Consider the following 27909-nt stretch of genomic DNA (forward strand, 5'->3'; position numbering starts at 1 on the left):
TGGACTTAGGAGGATATATTTATATATTTATTTATACCTGGCAACAGATGTAGCTCGCCATCCCTAGCCTTTAGTATCACGGGGTACAGCAGGGCATTCCCCTCTGAGCTCCGTTTCGCCGCGAACCGTATGAGTTCCTCGCAGTCCGGGGCGAGACGTAGGCGGTTCAACTCGTAGCTCTGTGGTGGGAAGAGTACCAGCTCGCTCCTGTGGTACTTTGCTAGGATATCGTCAGGGCTGGCCCACTGGAAATATAAAGATTTAATTCAGTCATCCATGCATGTAAATGACCTTCTAAGTTAGAGGAGATACTAGTAATTTTTTCCTTCGTATATGACATATAATTTAGTTATTTTGGTTTGGTATAGGCTTTTTGGATTTAGTCCGAATTCTTTACATTTTTCTTCCCTAAAAAGCGATTTGTAAATACCAAATGATATTATGTGAAATGAGCACCAGGAAAGTCTTTGGTAAGACACGGGTCTCAGATCTCCATACTCCGGTTTAAAGGCCGCACGCCTGGTCCGATATGGCCATTTGTGTAAATGTGTCTCCTCAAAAAAACTTAAAATTAATATAAAAGAATGTAACTAAGGTAAGTAAATATCTAGAGGTTTAAAGAGCACGAGAGAACACTGCATAGAAAGAACGCTAAATGCGAACTGAATTAAACTCAAGAGTTGACATCCAAATATGTACCGCCAGATCTACCTCCTCCTGACGTAATGATTTCACAGAATGACGTGATAGTCCTGTTGCTTTTGGGAAGAAGCCCGTTGTAATTCACCTAATAACGTCACAAATGATATCAATTATATGAGTCAAATGTTGAGTGAGTCGCCCACTGAGGACGAAATAGAGTGAAATGGTAAGTGAATATGAAAAGTAGGACGAGTTTTGTCCATATAATTGGTTCCCGCATAGCTTTTCGCGGACACAATCTCTACGAGTCACAGTTATAAAAACTGGCCCAGCGCGTGTCATGTCATGCATGATGGAGCGACTGTCCGTCCGTCTGACTGTCTGTCGTATGTAATACAGCCATTTTACTCGAAAACAAAAAGCTACATTTGAATGAAATTTGAACATAGGTGTCTTGTGAGCCGCTAGCTTAGTTGAAGTTAAAATTACAAATAACCAATTTCAGACGTGACGAAACCCCATCCTTTAAAAAAATAGAAAAAAATAATCAGTGCACATATGAATTTATACCTGCACATGCACCACTTTGTTGCTAGACTCCAAGTCTTCAGGCCTTTTGTCTGAGGTGGTGACAAAGAAGGCTGTGTCAAACCTCTTTGGGAAGTGTACCGGAGTCAGCCAGTTGCTCCGGTAGTGCGGATGTAGGGATAGCAGCCGAGGGTCTTTCAAAGAAATATATAACAAATGAATTTATACCTGCACATGAACCACTTCACTACTTGACTCCAGGTCCTCAGACCGATTGTCTAAGGTGGTGACGAAGAAGGCTGTGTCGAACCTCTTCGGAAAGTGTAGCGGAGTCAGCCAGTTGCTCCAGTAGTGTAGAGACCAGATGTCGGGGTAGCAGCCGAGTGTCTTACAGAGGGTTAGGAGCTCCTCAGGGTTCTTGCTTATCTGCGAATGTTAAAATGTAAATAGAAATAAGCTTTAAAGTGTCATTCTATAGAACTTGCTAACTTTTAGTGCATTCCATTCCTTACCAGTTTTTTAACATTATTTTGATGATTTACATGGTTTCTAATGATTTATACTGAATTACTGATAGACATAGTTCCTAGAACTTGTGTACGAAATATAATATTATATTTAGTAATTGAAAACCTTGCTAGGTTTTGTGGAGCTGGTACCGCTGGCTCATTTTTCACGAAAAATAGGCACAATGGTTGTCGATTTGTGAAAAATGCCCAGTGAAACTAAGTACATATCGCTACTAGGGCTTGCAACATAGGATGGTTTCCAATTCTGGAACTGATTTTCGATATTGGCTTCCAATTCCGGAATTAGGGTTTATCATATTTTTATTCGATTTTTTAGTAAAAAAAGAACAAAAAAATGTGAAATTCTGATACTTTACGTTTATTAAAGTTAGTATTGTTTAAGAGAAATTTAATTTGAAGTACTTACGTTTCACCTCTTATTTTACCACCTTATTAAAATGGTTACTTTTATTCACTTCTATGATACGGGGTATTTATTTGGGGAAACAATAGTTGCTAGCAAACAGTTAAATTTAACAGCTTCCTACTCTTCCTAACCTAATATGTTTAATTTCAATTCTAAAAATTCGCTTATGTAGGATTCAGACTATTCTGACTATTCTAAGCCAGTAAATCGCTTTGCTTTATTATTATTATTTTTTTATTCATTTAAACTCTGTTTAGGTTTTTACAATATGCATATAAAAATAAAATATAAAAACACATAAAAAAACAAAAAAAAAATACATATAAACACATTATAAAAAAACTAACCTAGGGTGCCGCCGGCAACGGGGCAAGGCCCAAACTGCCGGTGGTAAGGGCTGTATAGAGAGGAACCAGTGCGGTGGACTATCCGCGCCCGCCGTATCCAAGATCATATATTTTTATTTTATTATTATGAGCCTATATATCACACGTCGCACTCACACTGGTTTAGCAAACGGAAAAGTAAAATATATAAGTACTATTAAATTAATACTATAGTCCATTGAATGACTAAGAGCCCTAAGAGGCACGTAATAACGACTAAAAACATCATAACATTACAGTATAATGTAAATTCTTAACAATTTTCAATAATCAACGTATTAAAACCTAAAAGAAGTACTTAAATCCAATTCCGGAATTTTCGATATTCAGTGGTATAAATTCCGGAATTGTAATATTGACAAATTGGTCTGAGATTCCGGAATTTAGAAATTCCGGAATGCAAGCCCTAATCGCTACATATCCTACCTTGCTCTGCCAATGCTGAACATCAAGATCTGGCAGGACACTAGCTGAGAGGCTGCTTCTGTTTTTCTGATGTTCTGTACTAGCCAGGAGAAGGCCTAGCTCTTCAAACGTCTCTCGGATTGCAGTTATCCGCAATGCAATGTGTCTATAACAATAAAAATATTTAGTAAAATTAAGGATATAATTATTTGATGCCATGCCACTGTTGCTTACTATTATTTTGAAGCCTTCAATTTATAGACCTTGCAACAAATGGCATGCGATTTTAGACAATTGCTGGCAAGTACGGGTAACAAATTGATCAAATGCAGCAATCCGTGAATTTGGAAAGGCCATTTTAGCCCGTTATGGGATCCGTCTATATATGTATGTGAGTCTTGTAAGTATGTATTCCAAAATAATGAGCTGATTTTAATGAATAAAGTCTCAATCAACTTGTTTTTATGATGTGGGTAACATAGAGTAAATTATTAAGTGACTTTAAATGAAGAAAGTAATAAGCGTAAGTGTTGCTAAAGTATGGAGTGCTTCTGGTTTTATAGATATTTGACATTTTCAAAATTACCTCACTCTGAAGTGTATATCTGAATATTAAAATACTAAGTATTATGGTTTGTAACGTCAGCGCTTTGGTGATTTTTAGTCATCATAGTCTGGTTGCTGATCAGTACCTACAAACTCCAATTTCTTTGGTACAAAATTGAGACTAGATGACCAACATTAAAAGTCAGGGGTACACTCAGCATTTTTTAAGGTTACTGAAAATATTACTAATAAACGTTAATATGTTTGCTATGGCATTAAATTGATTGGACTCAATACAAGTATGCTTAATTGTGATATTATGATCACGGGTGATTGGTACTTATGGTGATGGCCAAATCTTAAAGTTTAAATTTCAAAAGCATGGTAACTAATTGCCACTACATAAGTGCACAAAAAACATACAAAATTTACTTCATTTGTAAATACTTATACTCACAAAGGCTGTGAATATGTATGTAATTTGTTTGATCAGGTATGTTTGATCATAATCTCAGATGCATTGAGATTTAGCCAATAGGAGGTTCGGTATATTTACTTAGGCACAGAATACACACAGATAATTGTAAAACCAAATATACCTAGATAAAAAAGTAGTTCCTTGCAAGGATTAGCTGTTTTAACACTCCTTGAGCTGCATTAACACTTCATTATCATCTGTAAAGGCCTACAATTTACATTAAAGCAATGTTTACATTACCTTTTGACGGGGTTATCACGTAGTATCGGTGTGACCGGAGCCCCGGGGCCGTGGAATGCCTCAAAGTGCCTCTGGCCGTAGCCGAAACTCCTAAACAACTTCAGCCACTCGTCACTCGCGTCCGAGGGCTCAGTAACACCCCCGGGGAACACGACGCTGTTTGCGAACGATGCGCTCGCCGTACGTGTCTGGAACAGTATGTCGTAGTTTACACCCTCACGCGGAACCACAACCTTCTTCTTACTGAGCACTATTAACGTCGCAGCGTCACGCCAACTGGTTCTAATGACATTATTCATAATGAGCACTCGATACTGCGCCGAAAACTTAGTAAATAACCAGCCTACAAGGTCTCATTATCTGTTACGTAGCAGTTGGCGTTCGGTACTTACCTACACAAATAGTACGTCGCCTAACTAAAATTCTTATCATTAGTTTGTTTCTAAGATGGCATAGCGTAGAGACCAATACAAAAATAGCATACAATTGACATTCACTCACATTTTTATAATTCCAGAAACTTTTTATTTGTTTTATTCCACTTGCAAGAATCCCGTACTGGGTTCCGTATAGAAATTGAAATACAGTATGGAAAATTCGCTTTTATAGTAACGTAATACGCACTATATTACAATAGCACAAAATCGGCTGTATTGAGTAGACAATGACGTAAAGAGCGTCACTCTGATTTATTGCTTTTTTATCAATACAGAGGCACAGGCATTTCACGGTACAGCCAAGTTAATAAAATAATTTACATTTTTTCATAAACAAAAATTCCCTTTTCTAAAAACATATTGTTAAAATATTGAAGAGTATGCAAACAATATTAAGAAAATTTTTAGCAATAAACGGACGGCCGTTTATCTTTGTAGCTTAAATAAGCTGGCGCCAAAATCAAACTGCAGTGGCTCAGCAGCAAAGAGTAGTATAATATAAGGACACTCAACAGTCTCAACAGCCACAGCCCACAGCCGGCATGAAACTGGAATTACCTATGTTTTGTTATGGAATACTTTTTTATTCTGTGCATCGTGTTGCGATCTTAACTATATCAAAACACTAGAAAGCGTTAAAAGATTATCACTCAAAGTGATGCAAAATGCCTTTATCATAGCAGGGAATCGCCAGCACGTATTACAACCTCACTATCGATAATTGATTGTATAATTACAAATAATATTTCACGAAAATCATTTAGCTAATGTTCAGCAGTATGTACCTAGTACTTATCTTTCGGTATCACAGTATCTCGATACGATGTATGTAGGTAAATATCTATTTTATCGTAAGTGAACGTGAACCTGCGCCTTTTGTATTCAACAGCGAAGCGAAACGCTTCACCAGTGTATTACGTCCTTAAGGTTTAATTGGACCCTTTGTCCGGAAGCACAAAGGACAAGGGCTTGAATTGAGCAATAAAGTTGCGAGGTTCATCTGTTTGGGTCGCCCTTTAAACCGCTACCTTTGAGGGCTGCGATTAATGATTTTAGGCCAAAAATACACGAGAAATGTAATACAATGCAGTAGTTGCAGTACGGTGCTATGTAGTAATTTTTTTTATGATATATGTAGTAGGAAAACGACCAGACGAATCGTCTGATAAGTAGTGTCCGACCGAAACATGTTTTTTTGCCGAAACCGAAACCGAAACCGAATGTTCGGCTTTGGCTCTAGTTTCGGCCGAAACCGAAACTTTTGTAGACTTGTTGAAATCGTTGAAAAAATGTCATAAAACCGCTTTTACACACATATTATGGCACTGTCAACACCCAATGTCCTTGAAATTGATGTTACTTAAGCAGTTTTTAAAAAGAGTTAAACCAAGATAATTCTGCAACGATTTTGATAACACACGCAGTGCACGTGTTATTTTAAACGTCAAAACTTCTATGAAATTATGACGTATAAATAACATTTGCACTAGTTGCACTGCGTATGCTATCAAAATCATTGAAGAATTTTTTTGGTCTAACTCTATTCATTCACCAGTCAAACTAACATGTAGATACAGGGTCAACCAAAAACGCGAGCGCAGCGAGCGCGAAATTTTTTGTTAACAATATCGCAAGGCCGGGTACCGATCTTCACCTAGGCCTAAAAGTCCGAAGTGCCCCAGTGAGGCGAACTTTCATGCGAAGTCAAAGCCGTGCTTCAAGCTTCAGGATAAGTAGTTGAGCACAGACTTCAACCATTGTCCATTGGATTAAAAAGCGAGACCACAGGCCGAGCATGGCGCAGCGAGGCCAAAGGCTAAGCTGAAGTAGAGGACATGTGGAACACAAACCAATGGTAATTTGAGGTAAAAAGTGAGGCTAAGATCGAGCATTCGTATGAAAAACTGTACTGGGGACACTTTTAAGGGTTTTTTTCTTCGTTTTGATCAATAGTCAGCTGTTCAGTCTCGCAAAATATTAACTATTGAGAAAATCAACTTTGCGGCACTAGTTGAGCGTAGCTTTTAGCCTCGCTTAAAATTTGCCATTAGAGGTAGATAGGAAAATGACTGAATAAGTGAGTGAATAAGAGCGAAAAAGACATCGTTCGACTCGGGCCGAGCTTATACTCGGACAACTGCTACGTGCGACAGTGCTATCTCATTCACTCCGATACAATCAGACAGTGTGCGCGTTATAGGTGTTGACAGCCTCTTAAAACTGCGTCGACCGTCCAATGGCGCCCTCATTAGTGAAATTGTGTTTTATAATAAACCAATTAATTTCTGTACCTACATGTACCTACTGTACATTAATCAGTATATGCAGGTATTAATATTGTTGTCCTACTTATTCCCCAACTTTCGGTCTTTGTCCGAAGTACCATTCGTAAGTTTCGGCCCGGCCGAAAGGTTCGGCCCGGCCGAAAGGTTCGGCCGTTTTTTGGCCGAAACCGAAACTACAGCCGAAACATGATTTTTTGGCCGAAACTGGCCGAAACCGAAACCAAAACCGAACCTTCGGTCGGACACTACTGATAAGCGATTACACTGGCCCATGGACACTCGCAATATCAGAGGGGTTGCCGGCCTTTAAGATGGCGTACGCTCTTTACTTCAAGATGCAAATGCCATAGGTACTTAATTGTAATTTTTTGAGTTTTTACGTCCCATCTCCACATTACTTACTTAAAATTGAGTTTTATAACTGGGTATTATTGTATAAAATTGCGTAGGACAGCAAGGAAAACAGTGATGGAGCACCCGTTAAACTCAAATCCCATCTGACCACACCCAGGTCACAAAAAACGGTCTAAAATGGTCTCAAGAACGGACTCGTTAAAGGGCCACCTTTGGTGAATACAACTACGTATAGTACGGCTCACTGCGTAGTATGAGCGATAACCTAAGTACATAAACAGTATAAAGCGGAGTCTGAAGATATTATATTATTCAAAACAGGAAGACAAAGGACAAGGGTTAGAATGGAGCAATTAAGTTGCGAGGTTCATCTGCTGGGGTTGCCTTTACTGAGATTGAAACAGGTGACACGAATGGTGCTTTAGGAGTGCCTTTACATTTTAGACACTTTCGCTACATTGTAGTATTAGCACTGCTCCTAAATTTATTAGAAAACTGAATTGGCTTTATCTAACTTTTGCAGATTACACGCCGAGGAATACCAAAATCCAAATCCTAAAGCCATCCAAAGGTAGGCAGGTAAGTGGACGAAAACTAGAGCATGGATGGAAACTAGCGCAATGACCCTATAACTTGACGTGTGATGGCCGAAAATTAAGGGACATCGATAATCAGGGCTTTAAAAAAACACATAAGCAAAGACCGATCGTCAGTTATGCTTGACTGTCAAATATATCGGAGCGACCGAGGTGCTCAAAAATATCTGAACTCGCACTCTAACGCGTTGCCAATATGTAGAGGCGTGTTAAGATATTTGTGAGCACCTTGGCCGCTCCGATATATCTGATCGGGAATTTCAAGACTATAGGTAATGTATTAGTTTAGTTTAGTTTATTTATTTCATAATGATAAATTACAGTATAAATTATTCTTACGCTAATCGACACGGTGTAACATGAGGAAACAGAATAATTTAACCACGCATTTCTGAGGTCAAAAGAAGGAAAAAATTTAATATGAGTTTAGGTCAATTTCGCAAAAAAAAAAAATTTTTTATGTTTTGTTTTTTCAATTTTTTGAATGTATTTGTACATAAAAAATAAATGTTATTGGTAAACTTGTCACTTAAAATTGATTTTTAATTTTTTTTTTCGTAAAACCTACTTTTTGCAAAGTGTTACTTGTCTCTTTTTGACATCTATCAATAAGGATATTTAGACTACATCCCATAGCAGCAACATCACCATCAAAAAGGCCTTTTACACTATGTAACAATAAAAACTTGTTATTTTTTTAAATTAATATTATCTCTGAAACTTGGCGAATTTCAAAAAGTTTATAGGACATTTTTGTCTCTAAATATGATGAGGAATACGCTGTTAAAATTATTCGGTTTCCTCATGTTACACCATGTATATGAATTTACGTTATGATCGTCCATAATTTAGCATGCAAACATAATTATACAATGTGAACAATGATAATCAAATTACTATAATTTAAAAAGAAATTTGAGAACTATCGTCAAATTGAAAAATAAAAAACTCAATAAATAAGAGAATACATGTCTAATATCTCATAATGATCGTCATACTAAAACTAAGAGCGAGTATACTCGAGTATATAGGTAAATCTTCCCATATTTTCATTAAACGAATAGGCAATTTGATGATGTTTAGATCTAATTTGAAAATAATAATCCCAGTCTTAGTGGGAAAGTTTTAATTTACTTTCGATGGAATTTATACTTAGGTAGGTATTTTATTGGGTAACTCTATCGTATATATTCTTATATTAGGTACCCAAGTAATTTTGTTTACTTTCTCCTTTAATTACATGGGTCAAAATCAATAATAATTCTTTCCTTCTAAATGAAAATTCCCGTCTATACCTAAGATATGAAATTGAAAGGTAAAACAGTATTCAAAGACAAGATCTATGGAACCTATTTTCACAATGAATCAGACGAGACCGTCCAACTTGTTAATATCAGTTGGAAACACTGGGAAATATTCAATTAATTTCTATCCGTCTACAGCGGTATTCTGATATTTCTGATATTAAAATTTGCTAAAGTTTTTATATTTATTTTTTATTTTTTATTTTATTGATTCATAAAATTTACACAGCATTACAGCGGACTAATACACTGTGAAATTTATAATAGACGGTATTTATAAAAAACAAGGTACATGATACAGTCTAGAAAGGACAAACATGGTTATGATACGACTTAGACCAATCAGCGCGAACGATTATAATATTATCAATATCAAAACTTTTACAAATTTTTAAACTAGAATACCGCTTTCGTTTATTCTCACTTCGCTAGTTTACGCCTGCGATATTTCGTATAAGAATGTTTGCGGAGAAAATTGCCCTATCTATTAACTGAAATGAGAAAACGTAGACGGTGAGTCTAATTTTGGTGTTCAATTTGCATTTCTGAATACCTGAAGCGCTGTTTAGTGATAAGACCGCCTGTGTTACGATTACGCGTAATTTTCTCATCTATTCCTCATACTCGTAGTACCAACTTGGGGACAATTACAATATTAAATGATTTGCCAGAAGATACTAGAGTAAAATATGTAAACGGGAAAAATAGAAAAAAAGTAATTAAGACGCACTTGTTACAATCTAACGACTTTAGTTACATATATTAAGAATCTTAATTAGTATAAGATAGATATGTATATTGTCATGTTATTTTCTCGAACTCCCCATCGGCATACAAACCTCCTCAAGGTTTTGCCCACGATGGGTCTTGTAATAATAATGTACTTTAATTAGCTTATTGTTCAATAAATTAAAAAAAAAAATATATGTAATTCGTAAAAAAATTACGAGCTTCTCTTGCTAACCTTATATATATACCTTTTATTTTTGAATGTGAGTGATAGGCAATTTACAAGTTATAAAGGTTCTGTTCGCTTTGTGTATGTGTGTCAATCAAGAGTTTTGTATAGGTAGGTAATTTACTTAGGTACCTTGAGAATAAAGAACGAACTTTTACACAGAGTTGGCGGGAAAGCAAACGGGACAAAGTTTAAAGTTTGCATGTCATGACGTTAATAGGTTGGGTTGAAAGGTCTTTGTTGTGGATTGTGTGCGCTGACGGAAGTGGGGCACAAACACCTTTCATTAGAATTGAGGGTATTTATTAATGAACTTGCGTTCGACAGCGACTTCAATCGTTTAAAACTTTTAAGTTAATTGTCACCTACTTATACTCTGTACCTTTAGGTACCTATTTAAATAAAAGTAGGTAAACAAATAATTTGTACATTTTCGAATTTAATTGGTTAACCAACCAAATACAAAACCGCCTGGATCTGTCACTGAACGACCTGACTTTATCTACATTAGGTATTTGATCATGTAATGTTTTCATCTACCCTTAACTGGCTTTAGGAGCCATTTGAGGGTAGATTTTGTTCACTTTTATTTAAATACAGACACAGACATAGAGAGATACAGACTATAGGGATTGGTTAAAAACAAGTCATTTCTGTACCTACTGTAAATTATTTGAAGAATATACATATGTTCCTTAAGGCCGTTCATTCAAGTAGTTACACTATTCAAGTAACGGAACTGTTTTATATACTTATACATTAGAGGCAGAAGGATATGTTCGGCATACATTATGTGGTAAATGAGCTGTCAATAATAATAAGCGCCAATGCTTGGCAATACAGCAACTAGATGCGTTTGTTCGCAACACACGTAAAGGATGTTTTTCTTATTTAAAATTTTAAGTACCGTAAACTCGGGTTAATTTCACCCAATGGAGGGTAACTTTGACCCACATGAAAACCTCATTTAAAAGGGTCTAATAAAAAACATAAAAACGTCAAAGGTTAGCTAAAACCAACTTAATGTCATATTTCGATAATTATACTGCAATAATATAACCTGGATCGAGTAAATCTCAATGGCCAAATTAAGTTACCCTCCACCTCCAGGGCTAAAGTAACCCGACTTTACGGTACTGAAAATGTGTATCCCGTCGGTAAGGGTGCAGTTCAAAAATTAGCCACTGATACCTTAACTTATCATGTCTACAGGAAAGACCCAGTTAAAGAACTTCAACTCTGCCTTAAAGACGGAAACAAGATAACTGACACCAAAGTTCATACTCCTAAGGTAGAGGTTAGATGTTTGGGGTGCTAATGGCAGCGCGCAACAAGTGCGGCGCAGCGGGGAGGGGGGATGTGGTAGGGGGTGGGGGGAGGCTTCTCATTGATCAGGCGCCTGTTGCTGCCCCCTGGGGCTGGACAGTGGGTGCACGCCACAGTAAGTCAACTGGATAACAAACCCTTCATTTTGGATGTCGATGTCGGTAAAATATTACGAATACCATTTTTAAGCCGAAACCTTTTTACAACTTTTTACATCTAAACATCAATCGATATCAGAACAGCCGAGGTGCTCAAAAATATCTGAACACGCACTCTAGCGCCTTGACAATAAAGGTGTTTAGAGATTTTAGAGCATTTTGGCCACTCCGATATATATGACGGCGAGTGTACAAGCTTTTATTTAAATTACCTCACCTCCCATTTAATTCCAACAATTTAATTCCAACAGTTCAAATAAACACAACGTATGCTAGTAGACAATTCGTTTGTAAATCCGTTAAACTATATAATTCCATTAATAAAGATTTAAATATATATCCATTATCATATTACGAATGCAAAAACATCATAACAAATTGGCTAAAATTTAAAAGCTATCATGATATTGAAAACTTAATCCATAATGTTTTTGATATCTAAATACACAGACACACATTCGCACACACACGCGCACACACACACACACACACACACACACACACACACACACACACACACACACACACACACACACACACACACACACACACACACACACACACACACACACACACACACACACACACACACACATTCGCTCATTAATTTCAGTTTAAATTTAAATTATCTCTAACTACTTTTGTTATTCACTGAAATGTTAATATTATTTCTTTTAATTTTATTCATGAAATAATTTATTGTTGTTCACTTAGCAACTAAGAAAGAGCGGTGCCTCTTAATACAAGTATCTGTTTACTTAAAAAGAGGTACCAACCCTGTACAATGTAACCTAACACTTATAATGAATAAACAATTTTATTTATTATTATTATTTATTATCCCATTATCCCTGCCTCCCTTTCTCATCACCCATCTAGACACGCGGCAGCGTGTCAAGCCAAATTCAAAAGAAAAAAGAACTGGCGATTATATTTACTAGGTACATTTTGAGTTATTTCTGTTATCATCAGCGAATTTTTTGTCACAATTTGCCGCCCCTAATATCTTGCCGCCCTAGGCCCGGGCCTTCTTGGCCTTAGGGCAAATCCGCCACTGTGTACACAGGAGGTGGCCATAGGAACTCTGTGATAAGACAACGCAACCTAATTGTGTCTAATTTTGTTAGAATTGTCTCGATTAGTACCTACTTATTAACTGTCTGTTGAAAGAAAAATACAGTCAGCGATAACAGCTTTTTCCAACAATTTTATCTTTGTCAAAAAAACTTATTTGCCTTACTGTTGCTATGTCTACTGTGGCCAAAGTAATACAGCCGGAATACCTTGTCACATATGTCGCCAGCGTCCGCTACTATTGCGGACTTCGTGCTATTTCTTTTGCATCAACAAAGCGGCCGTTTGTAAAGCAAATGTTTTGCTTTTATTCTCACGCAAATAGAACTGTTACATTCTATTTATTGCGTTAAGGATGACTCACTTTAGACCGGGCCGAGTCCGGGCCGGAGCTTCCGGCGCTTCGTTTTCTATGGAAATCATCACGTGATCACCGGTCATCTGTCATAGGAAAGTAAGCGCCGGAAGCTCCGGCCCGGACCGGGCCCGTTCTAACGTGAGTCATCCTTTATGCGCATTTTCTTCAAAAGCTCGTGATTTCGATTGACGCCTATTTCGTTCTCTTTACATTTATTCATATCACTTTGATGACACGTCGCACTTTGAAGTAGAATATAGATATTGGGAGTTTATTTATCCTATTGATATGGGAAAAGCTTGAAGAAACGATGGCTGAATACTTGAATACTTACTTACACGAATAATTGGTTTCATATATCACTACACCTAAAACAAAATCCCCGCCGTTTCTGTCTGTTTGTGTGTTCACGATAAATTAGAAAACTACTGAACGGATTTTCATGCGGTTTTCACCTATCAATAGAGTGATTCTTGAGGAAGGTTTAGATGTGTAATTTGTTAAGGTTTTGTGTAACCCGTGTGAAGCCAGGGCGTGTCGGTAGTGGTTACTATTTTGTAGGTAATCCAAAAAGGTTTTGTATGTATATTTTATTGTACATCGAAATAAAAACACGAGTACCACAGTTACAGAGTAAATGAAATACAAGGTTTTGATAGGTGTTCGTGTTTGGTTATTTAAAAACACACAAGTACATTTTCGTACCAAACGAGTAGAAACTACATATAGTAGTATACCCTATAATGGACACGGAACCAGTAATGGGACAAAAAAACACAATTCCTCTAAAATAAGTATATAAAAGTAGTTTATAAACACTGGATATATTTTTATCCTAAATAAGAGTCCTAGAGCTGATTATGTTTGAATTTTTATTAAATTCGGTTATTTTTTAAGAAATGTGCGTCAACCCAAAAGTTGTCGTGCCACTGAAAAAAAATATCACTAAAAATTCTTAACAACTTCGCTAAGAGAGGTGAGTTAATTTATTACATTATAATTAATTAATACTTGATGAAAACTAGAATGTGTTTTGTTAATTGCATTTACCATGAGATAAGGTATACAACACACTATGTTGTGACTCCACAGATGTAAAAAAATAGTGGTATTTGGCCCAATCCCATTATAGGAGCTGTAAAACTGCATACCTCCTATGATGGGACAATTGACATAATGATGCTTGCCATGCCATAATTTCATGTTTTAAACAATACAGAAGTAAAATGTAGTTACGAAATATGTCAACCAGGAGGTATTCTCGGACTTAAGATAAATTAATATCGTTTTTCCAAACTTTTATTTAACTTGCCTTGTTAGTTAGTGTGGGTCAAATCTTGGTAGCTGAATTTGACCCACTTTTCGATTTCCGATTCAGTTGAAATTTTGTGTAAGTACGTAATTAAGTATGCAAATCGGATGATAATGCAATATTATGATAACATAGACTTGATCTGATAATGGAGACAGGAGGTGGCCATGGGAACTTTATCGCAATAAACCCTAACTAATTGTGTTTGGGTATATTAGAATTGTCTCGATGAATGTAATACAATAATAATTGGCTGTGGAAAGAAAAATACATTCAGCGATAAAAGCTTATACCAAAAATTGATTTTTTTGCCATAACTTATTCCCCATTTCAATATTTTATACTGATAGAGCAATGTCCATTATAGGGGGCCCATTACTGGATCCACGTCCATTACCGGGGGCCCATTACTGGAGCTTTGGTGTCCATGACTGGAGAAAAAAAGCATAGTTTTAATTTGTTAATTATGTGGAAACTCATTGCAGTATCTTTGATACAACACGCCTAAAACATGAAAGGCGGATAGGACTTTCATCTTTTAACACGCTAAGCGGAAGACCATTTACATGTACAAGGGAAATATCATAAATACTCCAAATTTCCTCTTAAATGTCCCATGACTGGTGCTGTTACTATACATACGTAGGTACATACATACGGTATATCACATTTTTATAACAAAAAAAAGATATACACTTGTATATACCTACTACAAAGCTTGTAATGTAAAAAGTAACAAAATATACAATAAACACCTAAATTAAATAAGTAGGTGGGTATCAAAATAAAATAGGTACCTACTCGTACCTACTTGCAATACCATCATTACCATCCTAATTTTTGTGATGTATAATTTTGTTAATATTACACACTTAATAATAAAGTTAAGCGCTGTTTCATTACCTTCAAATATATTTATTATTACATTGACACTTTGCTGCCCATTTACCCTACCCTTTCTCACATTACGATAGTTTATCTCCATGAATACAATCTCCGTCCTCTTCCTAACGTTTATGTGCGAGAGAGACAGCTATTTTATTCACTGCGATAAAAGCCATAAACGCGGCCATAATAACCTGGAACATCGAGATTCGGTAAGCGTAGTGTCAATTTAGATACGTTGGTCATAGACTACCTTCTTTAGATTCTGTGTTACCACTAGCTTTTGCTGGCCATTTCGTCTGCGTAGATATCGTTAATGTTGCTACGATATAACTTCCGTCTTATAGTGCGACATAAAATAGTAGAACTAGAACTAAGGCTAGGTAACTAACTAACAAATGTCCGTACTAAATTGTTGCCAACTTGCCATGTTTAAGCATTTTACGTCAAAAGTGTGACAGTTACGTAGGAAGTGGCGCCAATACTCTTTGGTGACGCCCTCATTTATTTTATACTATTTTATGTCGCACGATTTCGGTATAAGAAGTAGTTTACCTATATGTTAATCTTTTCTAATCTATAATATAAATAAGCTGTGCAACATTCGAACCTGTTCAGCCTTTTTTGCGCGATTGAGCAAAGAAAATTCTATCATATTTACTTCCTCAATAAAGCTTAACAGGCCTCAGTTAAGTAATACATATATGTTTTGTTTCTTTAATGTCATATAATGTTTGTTTAAGGTAATAGAAAAACCGTAGCGTATTTAAGAATATGATTGTATACCTTGTAAAATACGCAATGCTATGAGCCGTATTATTTAATTTCATTCATCCCATAATCATGGGTGCCCGCTGTGCCCATCCAGAGTTCTCTGCGATCTTTACTAGATATATGGTGGACTGGTGGTCCTCTTCTTGGGGGCCTGCTCCGTCCACCGCTTTAAGGATCACTCAGCCGGAGCTTCCAGCGCATCGTTTTCAATGGAAAGCATCACGTGATTGCCTGTCATGTCATAGAAAAGTAAGCGCCGGTAGCTCCGGCCCGGACACCGCCCAGTCTAAGGTGAGTCATCCTTTACGGGCTAATAATATCAGCTGCTGTGTTATCTTGTAGGTCCCTATCTAGTGGGTGTGACCTGTGGCTGATGACCTTTCAGAGCCCTTCATGCTCTATAGTTATAGCTTCGGTAATGTCAGTGGCTACGGGTGAATACTTTGTGATATTTGGAGGAGTCAAGTTTATAAAAGTTGATTCATTAGAGCACCATTTCTAGGGTGGAATGGGTTTTATGTTTATTATTTCAGTCTACAATTTGTTCCCGATCTGTGAGACTGTTATATAGGTCGGTTTGTGTAAAATTGTCCTTTAATATTTGGTATCTAAAAGTCAAAATACTTGTGAAATTGATATTTGTCGCCTTATAAAACACAATTTCTCAGTATAAAAACGTCAAATTGAGTGAGTATATTACCGTTAAATTGTACAAAGGCGCTACGGGGCCAATATGCAATAAATATCGTTCAATGCTATTACGGTAAATCGCACCGATCGCTCCGTTCGACTCGCGACAATGGGGACAATTCTGTTTTTTACAATTTGATATGGTTATGATATTATTTTGATGTTTTGATACGACCTTGCGTCAGCGTGCGCCGCTAAATAGGTTATTATACTGTATTTATAATAAATTATTTTACACCATGCATGAAATAAAGCACCAGATAATTATTAGAAAAACACTGATAGAAGTTATTTTTAAACACAAGTTCTATTTAATAAATCAGATAGAAATATAAAAAGTAGGTGAGTTGACCGTAACGTCACGATGTAATGTTTCATATAAATTCCATATTAGCAAATCGTTTTGACAGTTCTAAAAAAGTAACTGATTTGACTACTAGGAAAATACCCTATTGTAAAACTATAGTTCGCTTTTTTTTGCATTAGAAAAAGACTGCGCAGTCTTCACGTGTCTTTTAATTGAAAAACGCTTTTTAAACTTATGAAAGCAAAAGAATGTAAATAATCGTATAAGATTCATAATTGTTACCTATATATTTGCCGTGACTTATTTTTCAAAAGTGTTTTTCAATAAAAAGACACGTTAAGATTGTTTACCTTTTTTCTAACGCTAAATAAACGAACTATAGGTCTTATTATTCTCGGCCTGTAATTATGAAATTCGACTACGTCTCGTCATGTGACTTTTGGCCCTTACATTTTAAGAACCCATTTTTCCCTTGTAGTTAAAATACTGCTCTGGTTTTTATTTATTATCAAAGCTAATCTTCAAAATATGGCAACATTACACGTCTAAATTGCAATACCCTCATTTCATTACCTTCACACTTTATTTCTCCCCGCTTTCTTGCTCGAGTCGGTTTATTTGACAACTCAGTATCACACCTGAAAAGGAACTAACTATTATAATTAAACCTTATCTTCATTTAAATACGGTTGATATTTAAATGTAAGGGTAGCGGTTCAAGAGGCAAAGTAGATTGCGGTAGGTATAATTGATTAGGTGCCAGTCGGGTAGACACAAAGATTAATCGAGCTACGATTAAAGTTGACTTGCCGGTAGGCGTACTTTATAGAAATGTGCACTCGACTGTGGACTTTATTTATAAGAGCTTAAGATTTAAGATATGATAAATGTAATTGTTCATGTTTACTTTGATGGGGTTCGGAGAAAGAAAATTGATATTATTTCGTAATGACAACTCGTTTTCTTTCACAACAAAATGTTATTATAGAGTTTAGTTCGTTTTCTATTGTGAAACTACTGCAAGAAATTAAAAAAAATTGGTTTTATTTCTATGAAGTTAGGAACTTAGTTGCCTGATTTAAGGTTATCTCTGCCCAGTCTTCTTTAAATTCCATGTAACCCTTTGGGAATGGATAAAAAAAACTTAGTGAAACTTTTGATGTTATATTTGATGGAAATATGTTTCACATTCAAATACTCCATATTTCGCTTTGCGTTTACCTCTCACTATCTAAGTAGGTATGTATTCCTAAAGACAAAAATGTACCAGTTTACCGAAAAGAAATTACTGACAACCGGTAAAGTGGTTTATACATTTTTCCTCAAAACATCACAAATAACTGAACCTTATTATGTTACAAGAAGTTAATAAAGTAAACGTACCCTTAAATGCTATAAAAAGCCTTTGTTTGGACGGGCCGAAATAGTATATTACGTTACCTAAGTAATTCGATGAAAGTCCCGGGCAAAGTGGCCGAATTACTGTTGGAAGGTCTGTAAAAACACATTATTGACCGATGTTAAAAAAGGAGGAATATTTGAATTGATTTTGTTTGATATCGTTAAAATTTTAATTCCTCTTGTTTCATTCATGAAAATACAAATCAATAGTAACTATCTCTGTTTGTTACGCCTGAATAAAAAAAACAGTAGGTATAATTAGAAATCATAATATAACGTAATAACAATGTAATGGGCAATCTCATAGATGAAGAGTGATCAGTGAGCATTTTCACTCGTCTTTTCGGAAAAACAGCGCTAAGTATATTTGAGGTGAGTCTTTTCAAAAGGGCTTATTTCTCTATGGACACCATACCACAATAAGCCCTTTTGGAAAGACACTCCTCATTTGAAAAATAACAATTTATCGGAACTAATTCCCACATTGGATAGACACTGTAATATTCGTTAACGGTTAACCAACTAACGTTTCTTCAAACAAAAATATAGTTGGGCAGATAGTCGTCGTAAGAATACTAGAAAATACTGATTCGACGATTATAGTTTCCGCTACAAAGCAGCTACGCGGTAGTGATAGGCATTTTGCTCGTCACGTCTCTCGGCTATCACTAGCTAATTTAATGTTAGGTATACTGATAACGATATACAATTGAATATAAAAACTACCTAAATTTTTCCTTAGACTCCTCTTAAATCTGAATAGTAGGGGTAGTTATCATAAGTAATATAATTATGTACATATATAAATATATATCTTCTTGTAGATCTAGTCCTCTCAAGTAAGCAGCTGGGGACGCAACTGAGGTAAAAGCTAAGATATGTTCGTTTCGCTAGTCCATGTCAAGCATTTTATTGTTTTTCTATCACACTCTTGTTTGGGCACCTTTAAGGATGACTCACGTTAGACCGGGCCATGTCCGGGCCGGAGCTTCCGGCGCTTACTTTTCTATGACGTGACAGAAGATCACGTGATGCTTTCCATAGAAAAAGATCTAACACACGGCCCGGTCTAACGTGAGTCATCCTTAATTGGCACACCATTTATGCCCAATGTGCAATTTAAGGGACCAAAGCATTGATATGCCTAAACAAGCAAGGACTAAATCATTGCCTAGTTTGTGCTTAAGTAATTCAGAGTGATAGTTGTCGTTACTCGAACACTTGTTTTTCTCTCGTATAAGTCGTACGAACGTAATTTGTTTCGACCCAAATTAACACGCTACTCCTTTTGTTACGAACGTGAGAAACGACCGGATGTCTGTTTTGTGTTTTGACGTGGCTTCGTTGTTTTCGCATTTTGTTTCTTTTATCTTGTTATATAACACTAGCTTATACGTCGTCCGCGTAAAATGACGATGATTGATAAAAACTACCCTATGTCCTTGGCCGGGCCTTAGAGGTAAACCATCTCTTTACCAAATTTCATTTAAATCGGTTCAGTGGTAACATACAGAGAGACAGTCATACAGATTTGCTTTCGCATTTATAATATTAGTAGAGATAGTGGGAAAGTGGTGCTTTATCAGGGATTGTGTCCACTGACATTACCTACTTACTAGTCATTATCTACAATTTGCTTTTGAAGCTTCACAGAAAATCGCAATCTCTAATCTGTGATCTTCTAGAGTCTAATGTTATTTGTAACAGCAACAAAAATCTAATCTAATCTTGAAATTACGTGACAGCAACACAATTAACTAATCATTGCTGCACCTTATCTCTTTGCATTAAGGATTACTACCGGTCAGTTAACATTGTCCAAGACCGTAACATTTGTCTGCGTGAAAATGAGAAAATTACCCCCTTTGACCGTGAAGCAATCACATTGTTACGCAACTATCCACCCTATTGTAACAAGATAGAGTTTAAAATGCAAACATAAACGTCGGAACGAAAAAAAATTGGCTACCTATTTTAAATCGACAGGAATTCTTTACGAAGCTCTGTAATTGCCTTTTCAATGGTTTTCCGAGGCGTTTCCGGAAAATTGAGAAATATTAGGTTTTAGTAAAGCGGCTGTCTCTAATATTGGCCATTGCCCCAAACGGACAGTTACGGTTAGTTAATTTATTAACAAAATTGGGAAGCACTTGAAACAAGTAGGTAAAATTTAGTAACACTTTCACTAACGTCTTCACAGTCAATGTACTGGTAAAAGGCTTCTGTCTGCGAATTTGTCAGTATAAAATGATGATTTCCATGATAAAAACTATCCTATCTATGTCCTTCCCCGGGACTCACACTACTTCCATACAAAATTTTATCTGAATCGCTCTAGCCAATCGTTTATAATATAATACTGCATTTTATAAAAACATATCTAATAGAAATCTCTACTATCACATGTGGAAGTAATTCTGTCTCTCTGTCGGTCTTAACCTTTATACCACTGAACTAATTAAGATGATATTTGGCATGAAGATATTTTGAGTCCTGGAAAATGTAATATATTCTGATTTATTTCTGAAATAGGGGGAAGAAGAAAAACCGGCCAAGTGCGAGTCGGACTCGCGCACGAAGGGTTCCGTACTATTACGCAAAAATCGACAAAAAATCACAGTTCAATCAAATGTGGAAGTAACTCTGTCTCTCTGTCGGTCTTAACCCTTATACCGCTGAACTAACTAGTGGCTCTGTGAGCTGTAGACCTCGCGAGCAGAGCTTGAAATAACATGGTGCTAAGAGCTTTAAATACACCGTGTTTTTTTTGATTTCCGTTAATTTCAAGGGTGCATTCCTGAGCTTAAATCAAGTAACTTTCTCAAAGACACCGATGTTCTAATTAAGTCCATTTCAGAGATAATCCATAATTTATTTTTTTTACTATAAGGCCTCTACAAGCGTGTACACTTGCCTTAGGGCCGGCTTACATATTGATTAGTGTTTAGAATGAGTTCATACATTTGCTACTAAACTTAAGTACAATCTCGGTCGATTGATGTACGAAATGACATTGATATGTCACAGATTTCAATTGTTTGGTTGAGTTAAATGTAATGCCCGTGTTACAACAACGCTATATGCTACATTTAATTACTTTTTAAACAAAAAAAAAACAAAAAAGAAAACAAAAAAAAATTTTATTTTAGAAAATTAACTATGCCATTTACTTCTTATAAACGTACTTAACTATACCCCGAAGTTAACGGAATTCAATAAAAACACGGTGTATAGTAAATTAAAGAAAAACAATACGAAATTTATGTGTAAAAAAATACAAAAAGTTATAATATCCCAGCATACAATTACTGGGGATCGAACCCAGACCCTCTGTGCAAACAGAAAAAGCGAACGTTTACAAACTGAGCCAAATAGTTCTTAGATGGGTTGACGAAATTTAGCTACTCCTTCTCAAATTAAAATTAGTTAAAATTAAATATCTAAATACCGCCTAAACCAGCGATAATTTTTTTCTGCATTTTTTGCTATTAACTCTGTAAACATGTTTCAAAAAGAAAAAAGTCTTATGATATCGATACGACTATTTGTTTAGGCGCCAGGTATCACGACTCCGCCATTTTTAAAAATTTCCAAAAACCGGATTGACAAAAAAATTTTATTTAGTCATAAAATTCGGTCACAAAATTTCACGAGAATCGGTTAAGAATTGCGACCTGTAGAGGAGAACATCCGGACATACGAAAGCAAAATGCCCGAGTCAAAACGTAGACCTTCGCTTCGCTTCGGTCAATTAAGATGATATTTGGCATGAAGATATTTTGAGTCCTGGAAAATGTAATATATTCTGATTTATTTCTGAAATAGGGGGAAGAAGAAAAACCGGCCAAGTGCGAGTCGGACTCGCGCACGAAGGGTTCCGTACTATTACGCAAAAATCGACAAAAAAATCACAGTTCAATCAAATGTGGAAGTAACTCTGTCTCTATGTCGGTCTTAACCCTTATACCGCTGAACTAATTAAGATGATATTTGCATGAAGATATTTTGAGTCCTGGGAAATGTAATATATTCTGATTTATTTCTGAAATAGGGGGAAGAAGAAAAACCGGCCAAGTGCGAGTCGGACTCGCGCACGAAGGGTTCCGTACTATTACGCAAAAATCGACAAAAAATCACAGTTCAATCAAATGTGGAAGTAACTCTGTCTCTCTGTCGGTCTTAACCCTTATACCGCTGAACTAATTAAGATGATATTTGGCATGAAGATATTTTGAGTCCCCGAAAATGTAATATATTCTGATTTATTTCTGAAATAGGGGGAAGAAGAAAAACCGGCCAAGTGCGAGTCGGACTCGCGCACGAAGGGTTCCGTACTATTACGCAAAAATCGACAAAAAAATCACAGTTCAATCAAATGTGGAAGTAACTCTGTCTCTCTGTCGGTCTTAACCCTTATACCGCTGAACTAATTAAGATGATATTTGGCATGAAGATATTTTGAGTCCCCGAAAATGTAATATATTCTGATTTATTTCTGAAATAGGGGGAAGAAGAAAAACCGGCCAAGTGCGAGTCGGACTCGCGCACGAAGGGTTCCGTACTATTACGCAAAAATCGACAAAAAAATCACAGTTCAATCAAATGTGGAAGTAACTCTGTCTCTCTGTCGGTCTTAACCCTTATACCGCTGAACTAATTAAGATGATATTTGGCATGAAGATATTTTGAGTCCCCGAAAATGTAATATATTCTGATTTATTTCTGAAATAGGGGGAAGAAGAAAAACCGGCCAAGTGCGAGTCGGACTCGCGTACGAAGGGTTCCGTACTATTACGCAAAAATCGACAAAAAAATCACAGTTCAATCAAATGTGGAAGTAACTCTGTCTCTCTGTCGGTCTTAACCCTTATACCGCTGAACTAATTAAGATGATATTTGGCATGAAGATATTTTGGAAATGTAATATATTCTAATTTATTTCTGAAATAGGGGGAAGAAGAAAAACCGGCCAAGTGCTAGTCGGACTCGCGCACGAAGGGTTCCGTACTATTACGCAAAAATCGACAAAAAATCACAGTTCAATCAAATGTGGAAGTAACTCTGTCTCTCTGTCGGTCTTAACCCTTATACCGCTGAACTAATTAAGATGATATTTGGCATGAAGATATTTTGAGTCCTGGAAAATGTAATATATTCTGATTTATTTCTGAAATAGGGGGAAGAAGAAAAACCGGCCAAGTGCGAGTCGGACTCGCGCACGAAGGGTTCCGTACTATTACGCAAAAATCGACAAAAAAATCACAGTTCAATCAAATGTGGAAGTAACTCTGTCTCTCTGTCGGTCTTAACCCTTATACCGCTGAACTAATTAAGATGATATTTGGCATGAAGATATTTTGAGTCCCCGAAAATGTAATATATTCTGATTTATTTCTGAAATAGGGGGAAGAAGAAAAACCGGCCAAGTGCGAGTCGGACTCGCGCACGAAGGGTTCCGTACTATTACGCAAAAATCGACAAAAAAATCACAGTTCAATCAAATGTGGAAGTAACTCTGTCTCTCTGTCGGTCTTAACCCTTATACCGCTGAACTAATTAAGATGATATTTGGCATGAAGATATTTTGGAAATGTAATATATTCTGATTTATTTCTGAAATAGGGGGAAGAAGAAAAACCGGCCAAGTGCTAGCCGGACTCGCGCACGAAGGGTTCCGTACCATTACGCAAAAATCGACAAAATAATCACAGTTGTTGTATGGGAGCCCCACTTAAATATTTATTATATTGTGTTGTATTTGTTATTAAGCCGACCACTGACCTCCGGACGATATCGGCCTGTCAGTTAGAATAAAAATTTGACAGTTCCGAACAACTGACCGGCCGATATCGTCTGGCGGACTGTTAGTCAGTGAGCGGCAACATCTGTGAAAATTTCAACTGCCTAGCTATCATGGTTCATGAGATACAGTTTGGTGACAGACAGACATACAGACAGACGGTCGGACGGACGGACAGACGGACAGCGGAGTCTTAGTAATAGGGACCCGTTTTTTCCCTTTGGGTACCTACGGAACCCTAAAAAGGGGGAGTGGAATTTACTATGGAAGTGGGATATATCTAGAAGTAGGTACTTACTTATTCTACGCAGAAGTAGTCCCGGACAAAAGCTAGTATTAACAAAATTCGAATACCTACAATGTCTTACGTTTCACCTGGCAGGTTATGGAGTGCACTGTAAAATAAAATTAACAATGTAGTGCGGCGAATGTGCGCCGAATAAAACTTATTCCTGTGAGCATTGTCAGTGGCTGGGGAGAGTTATAACTCTGTAAATTTTACATTATGGTTCACCTTTTGTAGGTGCTTTTTAGGATGGGTCTATTCCTCTCACAGATCAACAATGTACTAGATTGCCTGTTAAATATCAATAGTGCGACCAAAATATGAAAAAATATGTCAAGTGTCATTGGAAGTGTTGAATTCAGAAATAATATGTGATTACGTAAATTATTTGCTTTGTAATACTTACTATATTACCACTTACCGTATCTCCTGAATACAGCTTTTCGTAGTTTTCAGTTAGTCAGTAGTGTCAGTTGTTATTTTTGAAGTATAAACTTCTTTATCGGCGCTGTGCACTTTTTGTGATGAGGAAAAAATGTTAAGCTCGTAACAGGTGTCACCGTGACCGTAAGACGTAAGACTTGACGTCACGTGTGACGGACACTGTTACAATGAGTTTTTTTTTATTGATTTAAGAGGAATTTCCTCCCGCGGACGCTCCGGCTGTGGAATGAGCTCCCTTCCGAGGTTTTCCCGAGGGTCTACAGTATGGGGTTCTTCAAAAAAGGAGTGTACAGGTTTTTAAAAGGTCGGCAACGCGCTTGTAACACCTCTGGAGTTGCAGGCGTCCATAGGCTACGGTGACTGCTTACCATCAGGCGGGCCGTAAGCTTGTTTGCCACCGATGTGGTATAAAAAAAATGCCATCAGTGAGTTTCCCTCAAACTGGTACTAGGGGCATTTCCATTTAAAGTTGTACCATGACTCACTTAACGAGTTGAAAATATAATTTGGATTATTTGGTACTTTTTTATGTAATTCTATGAGTAAATATATTATGAAACACAAAAGAGAATCGTCATATTTTTAGCATAAACCAGTTAAAATTAGTATTTAATAGGATGAGGGAGGCTTTTTGCGGTCCGTTTGGTTACAAATGGTTTTTGATATAGTGAATAAAATTCATACTTGAAGCAAATGTTTTTATGTTTAAAGCATAATAATGTTAATAAACAACCTAAAAACAATTATCATTGACCAATTTAGAGCAAACATTTTCCATAAAAGGGAATTTTAGGTGGTTTGGTTACGAGGTGGCCCCAAATCGTACGTTATTTTTAGGTTTATTAAATAGTTATTGGCATTACTGCCATGTGACGAATAACAATCATTAGAATTAACAAAACATGTGATTATTGTAAAAAAAATTAAATATTTTAGCTTATATACTTTGAATAAACAATAAAAATACTTTTGAAATCAAGGGGACATTTCCAAATGGACACCCATGTAACTTAATGGACAAAGTAAAGACGAGATCACAATAATCAAAAATTTACACAAATACTCAGCGAATATAAAAAGGAGGCCTAAATATGTACTAAAATCAGTAGATAGAGTTTTAAACATAAGGAACTCAATTTTACTTAATAAAATATGACTTATTCATTGCACATGAATTAAATAAGTATAGTCAAAGTCACGGTAAAAACTATACATACTCAATGTGCGTGCGACTTTACCGTGTCCGTTCGGTTACATTTTTCTAGTCCGCCTATATGTTACGCTTCAAATTGTAACCAAACGGACGTAACGATTTGTCTGATCCAGAATTAAATCTATTCAAAATAAAACAAAACGAACCGCAATGTTCAACTTATTGACTTGACAAATAACTATGTGAAACATAGTTTTATTTAATATAAACAGTGTTTTAGTTACTTAAGGTTCAAGCTGCATAAACAGTTGAACAAAACGGACAAAACATTGAGTAAACTTACAGGTCGCATGCCAGCACGCCTTGGAGGTTGCGAATTGACTGTTTTAAATCAAATTTGACGTTTAAACAAGCTTTATCTATGGTCACAGGGTTTCCAGGATGTAAAAAAACCTAAAATATTGGTAAAAAGTATTTCGCTAAGTAGCGAAAACTGCGTAACCAACCCGGACTATGTCCGTTTCACGATTTCGCGGGGACAACGTTTTTATCGAAATTAAACCCTATTATTGATGTTTTTAAAGCTCTTTTTCATCAATAACACATTTTTCAACATTTAAACTATGCCAGGAATGCATTACTTGGTGTTGCCTTCATAGAAAAAATATGTGTAAAAGTCCATCAAAAATTGAAGTCGGTGAAGGGGACAGTACTACGGGGTCATTTTATCATATCTAAAAACCTGATTTTAAGTAAGAAAAAAGTGATTTATTGTGCATTAAACTTCATAAATGATGTGTCTATATAATATATTTCAATAAAAAACATCATTTGCCCAGTTAAAAAATTCGTCTTAAGAGTAAATTGCAAAAAATGCAAGGGGACATGCGAAAAACTCGAGGGTACAACTTTAAATGGAAATGCCCACTAATATAACTGTAGTACTCACAGTGATGTGCTTAGGGGCTCAAGTAATGCGACGAAATAACGCTAGATGGCGTTAACCTCAATTATACACAGTGCTGCAGACATTCATTGAGTTTTCACATCTGCCGGCACTCCCGGAGTGCAACCCGTTGTTTTTTTATTTCTGCTTGTACCTTATGTTTTGGTACATTCAAAGGGCCGCTATGAAGCGTAAAAGTGGTAATGTTTTTCTCATTTGTAGTCTGCTTCTTTCACACTTATGAAATATTCATAGTTATACGTGATGGTATTTCTTTTGCACACTTCAATTATCTTTTAGATCTGTGGAATGACTACTAAAAAATACTCGCTCATTTTCTATAGGTCTAAATTACATACAATTAACCATTGTTCTCGTTTTCATTCCGTTTGAACTATGAGCAACCACGGAAATCCCTTAATTACCCGCCAAGGAAACTAATCAAGATGATGGAAATCAACAGGTTGGGAGATTAGGGGGACAAATCAATCTGCCAGTCTATTCTCATTGCTAACGCGAGCGTGAGTGATCAAGCTTTAAGAATGTATCCCGGTTTTAGGGGGAATAGGGGGCATAAACATACCAACAGTGGTGATTAATTAAAAATATCGACTTAATGTTAACGATATCGAAAGCCATTTCTAATTCATGATAACAAATGTGACTGTGACTATCCTAAAACCAATTTTGTAACAGGTTACCCATAGTTTGCAAGTCCCATTTTTTGTTTTAAGCAAGGCTCGGAACCGGTTTTTTCTTCATACAAAAAATACCGGTATTATTACGTTCTTCTTCGTTCTTTGGTTTATTATTTCATTTTTAATGGGACTATCTAATATACGAAGTTGTTAGGTACTTAAATACATGATTCAGTCCTACGTAAAGAGCATAAAAAAATTA

The 27909-nt window shown here is 36.3% G+C and overlaps 3 protein-coding genes across 3 annotated transcripts in view; 1 reads left to right on the top strand and 2 right to left on the bottom strand.

The window, feature by feature from the left end:
• LOC134789705 (small ribosomal subunit protein mS31) overlaps positions 1-1127 on the top strand; it is a 169157-nt gene extending 168030 nt beyond the window's left edge. Inside the window, exon 7 of the mRNA XM_063760329.1 lies at positions 1116-1127. The gene's annotated coding sequence lies outside the window, so the exon portion shown is untranslated. The remainder of the gene's footprint in view (positions 1-1115) is intronic.
• The window catches only part of LOC134789695 (STE20/SPS1-related proline-alanine-rich protein kinase-like), a 153315-nt gene that overhangs the window by 8037 nt on the left and 117369 nt on the right, over positions 1-27909 (bottom strand). The window lies entirely within an intron of this gene.
• Positions 77-4534, bottom strand: LOC134789717 (acyl-coenzyme A diphosphatase NUDT19-like). The gene is made up of 4 exons (XM_063760345.1): positions 4162-4534; positions 2919-3063; positions 1481-1596; positions 77-245 (listed from the first exon to the last, which is right to left on the bottom strand). The coding sequence occupies exons 1-4, from the start codon at positions 4458-4460 to the stop codon at positions 221-223; spliced, it is 585 nt and encodes a 194-aa protein (XP_063616415.1). The 5' UTR covers positions 4461-4534; the 3' UTR covers positions 77-220.

Source organism: Cydia splendana, chromosome 4, assembly GCF_910591565.1.
Source record: "Cydia splendana chromosome 4, ilCydSple1.2, whole genome shotgun sequence".
NCBI lineage: Eukaryota > Metazoa > Arthropoda > Insecta > Lepidoptera > Tortricidae > Cydia > Cydia splendana.

What these genes read in the sequence shown, in the direction of transcription:
- LOC134789717 (XM_063760345.1), bottom strand. Translation starts at nt 4,460, where the DNA reads ATGAATAATGTCATTAGAACCAGTTGGCGTGACGCTGCGACGTTAATA. An exon ending in CGTGATAACCCCGTCAAAAG is followed by an intron (nt 3,064 to 4,161) that starts GTAATGTAAACA and finishes TTATTGTTATAG; the next exon opens with ACACATTGCATTGCGGATAA. An exon ending in TTCAGCATTGGCAGAGCAAG is followed by an intron (nt 1,597 to 2,918) that starts GTAGGATATGTA and finishes TAACATTCGCAG; the next exon opens with ATAAGCAAGAACCCTGAGGA.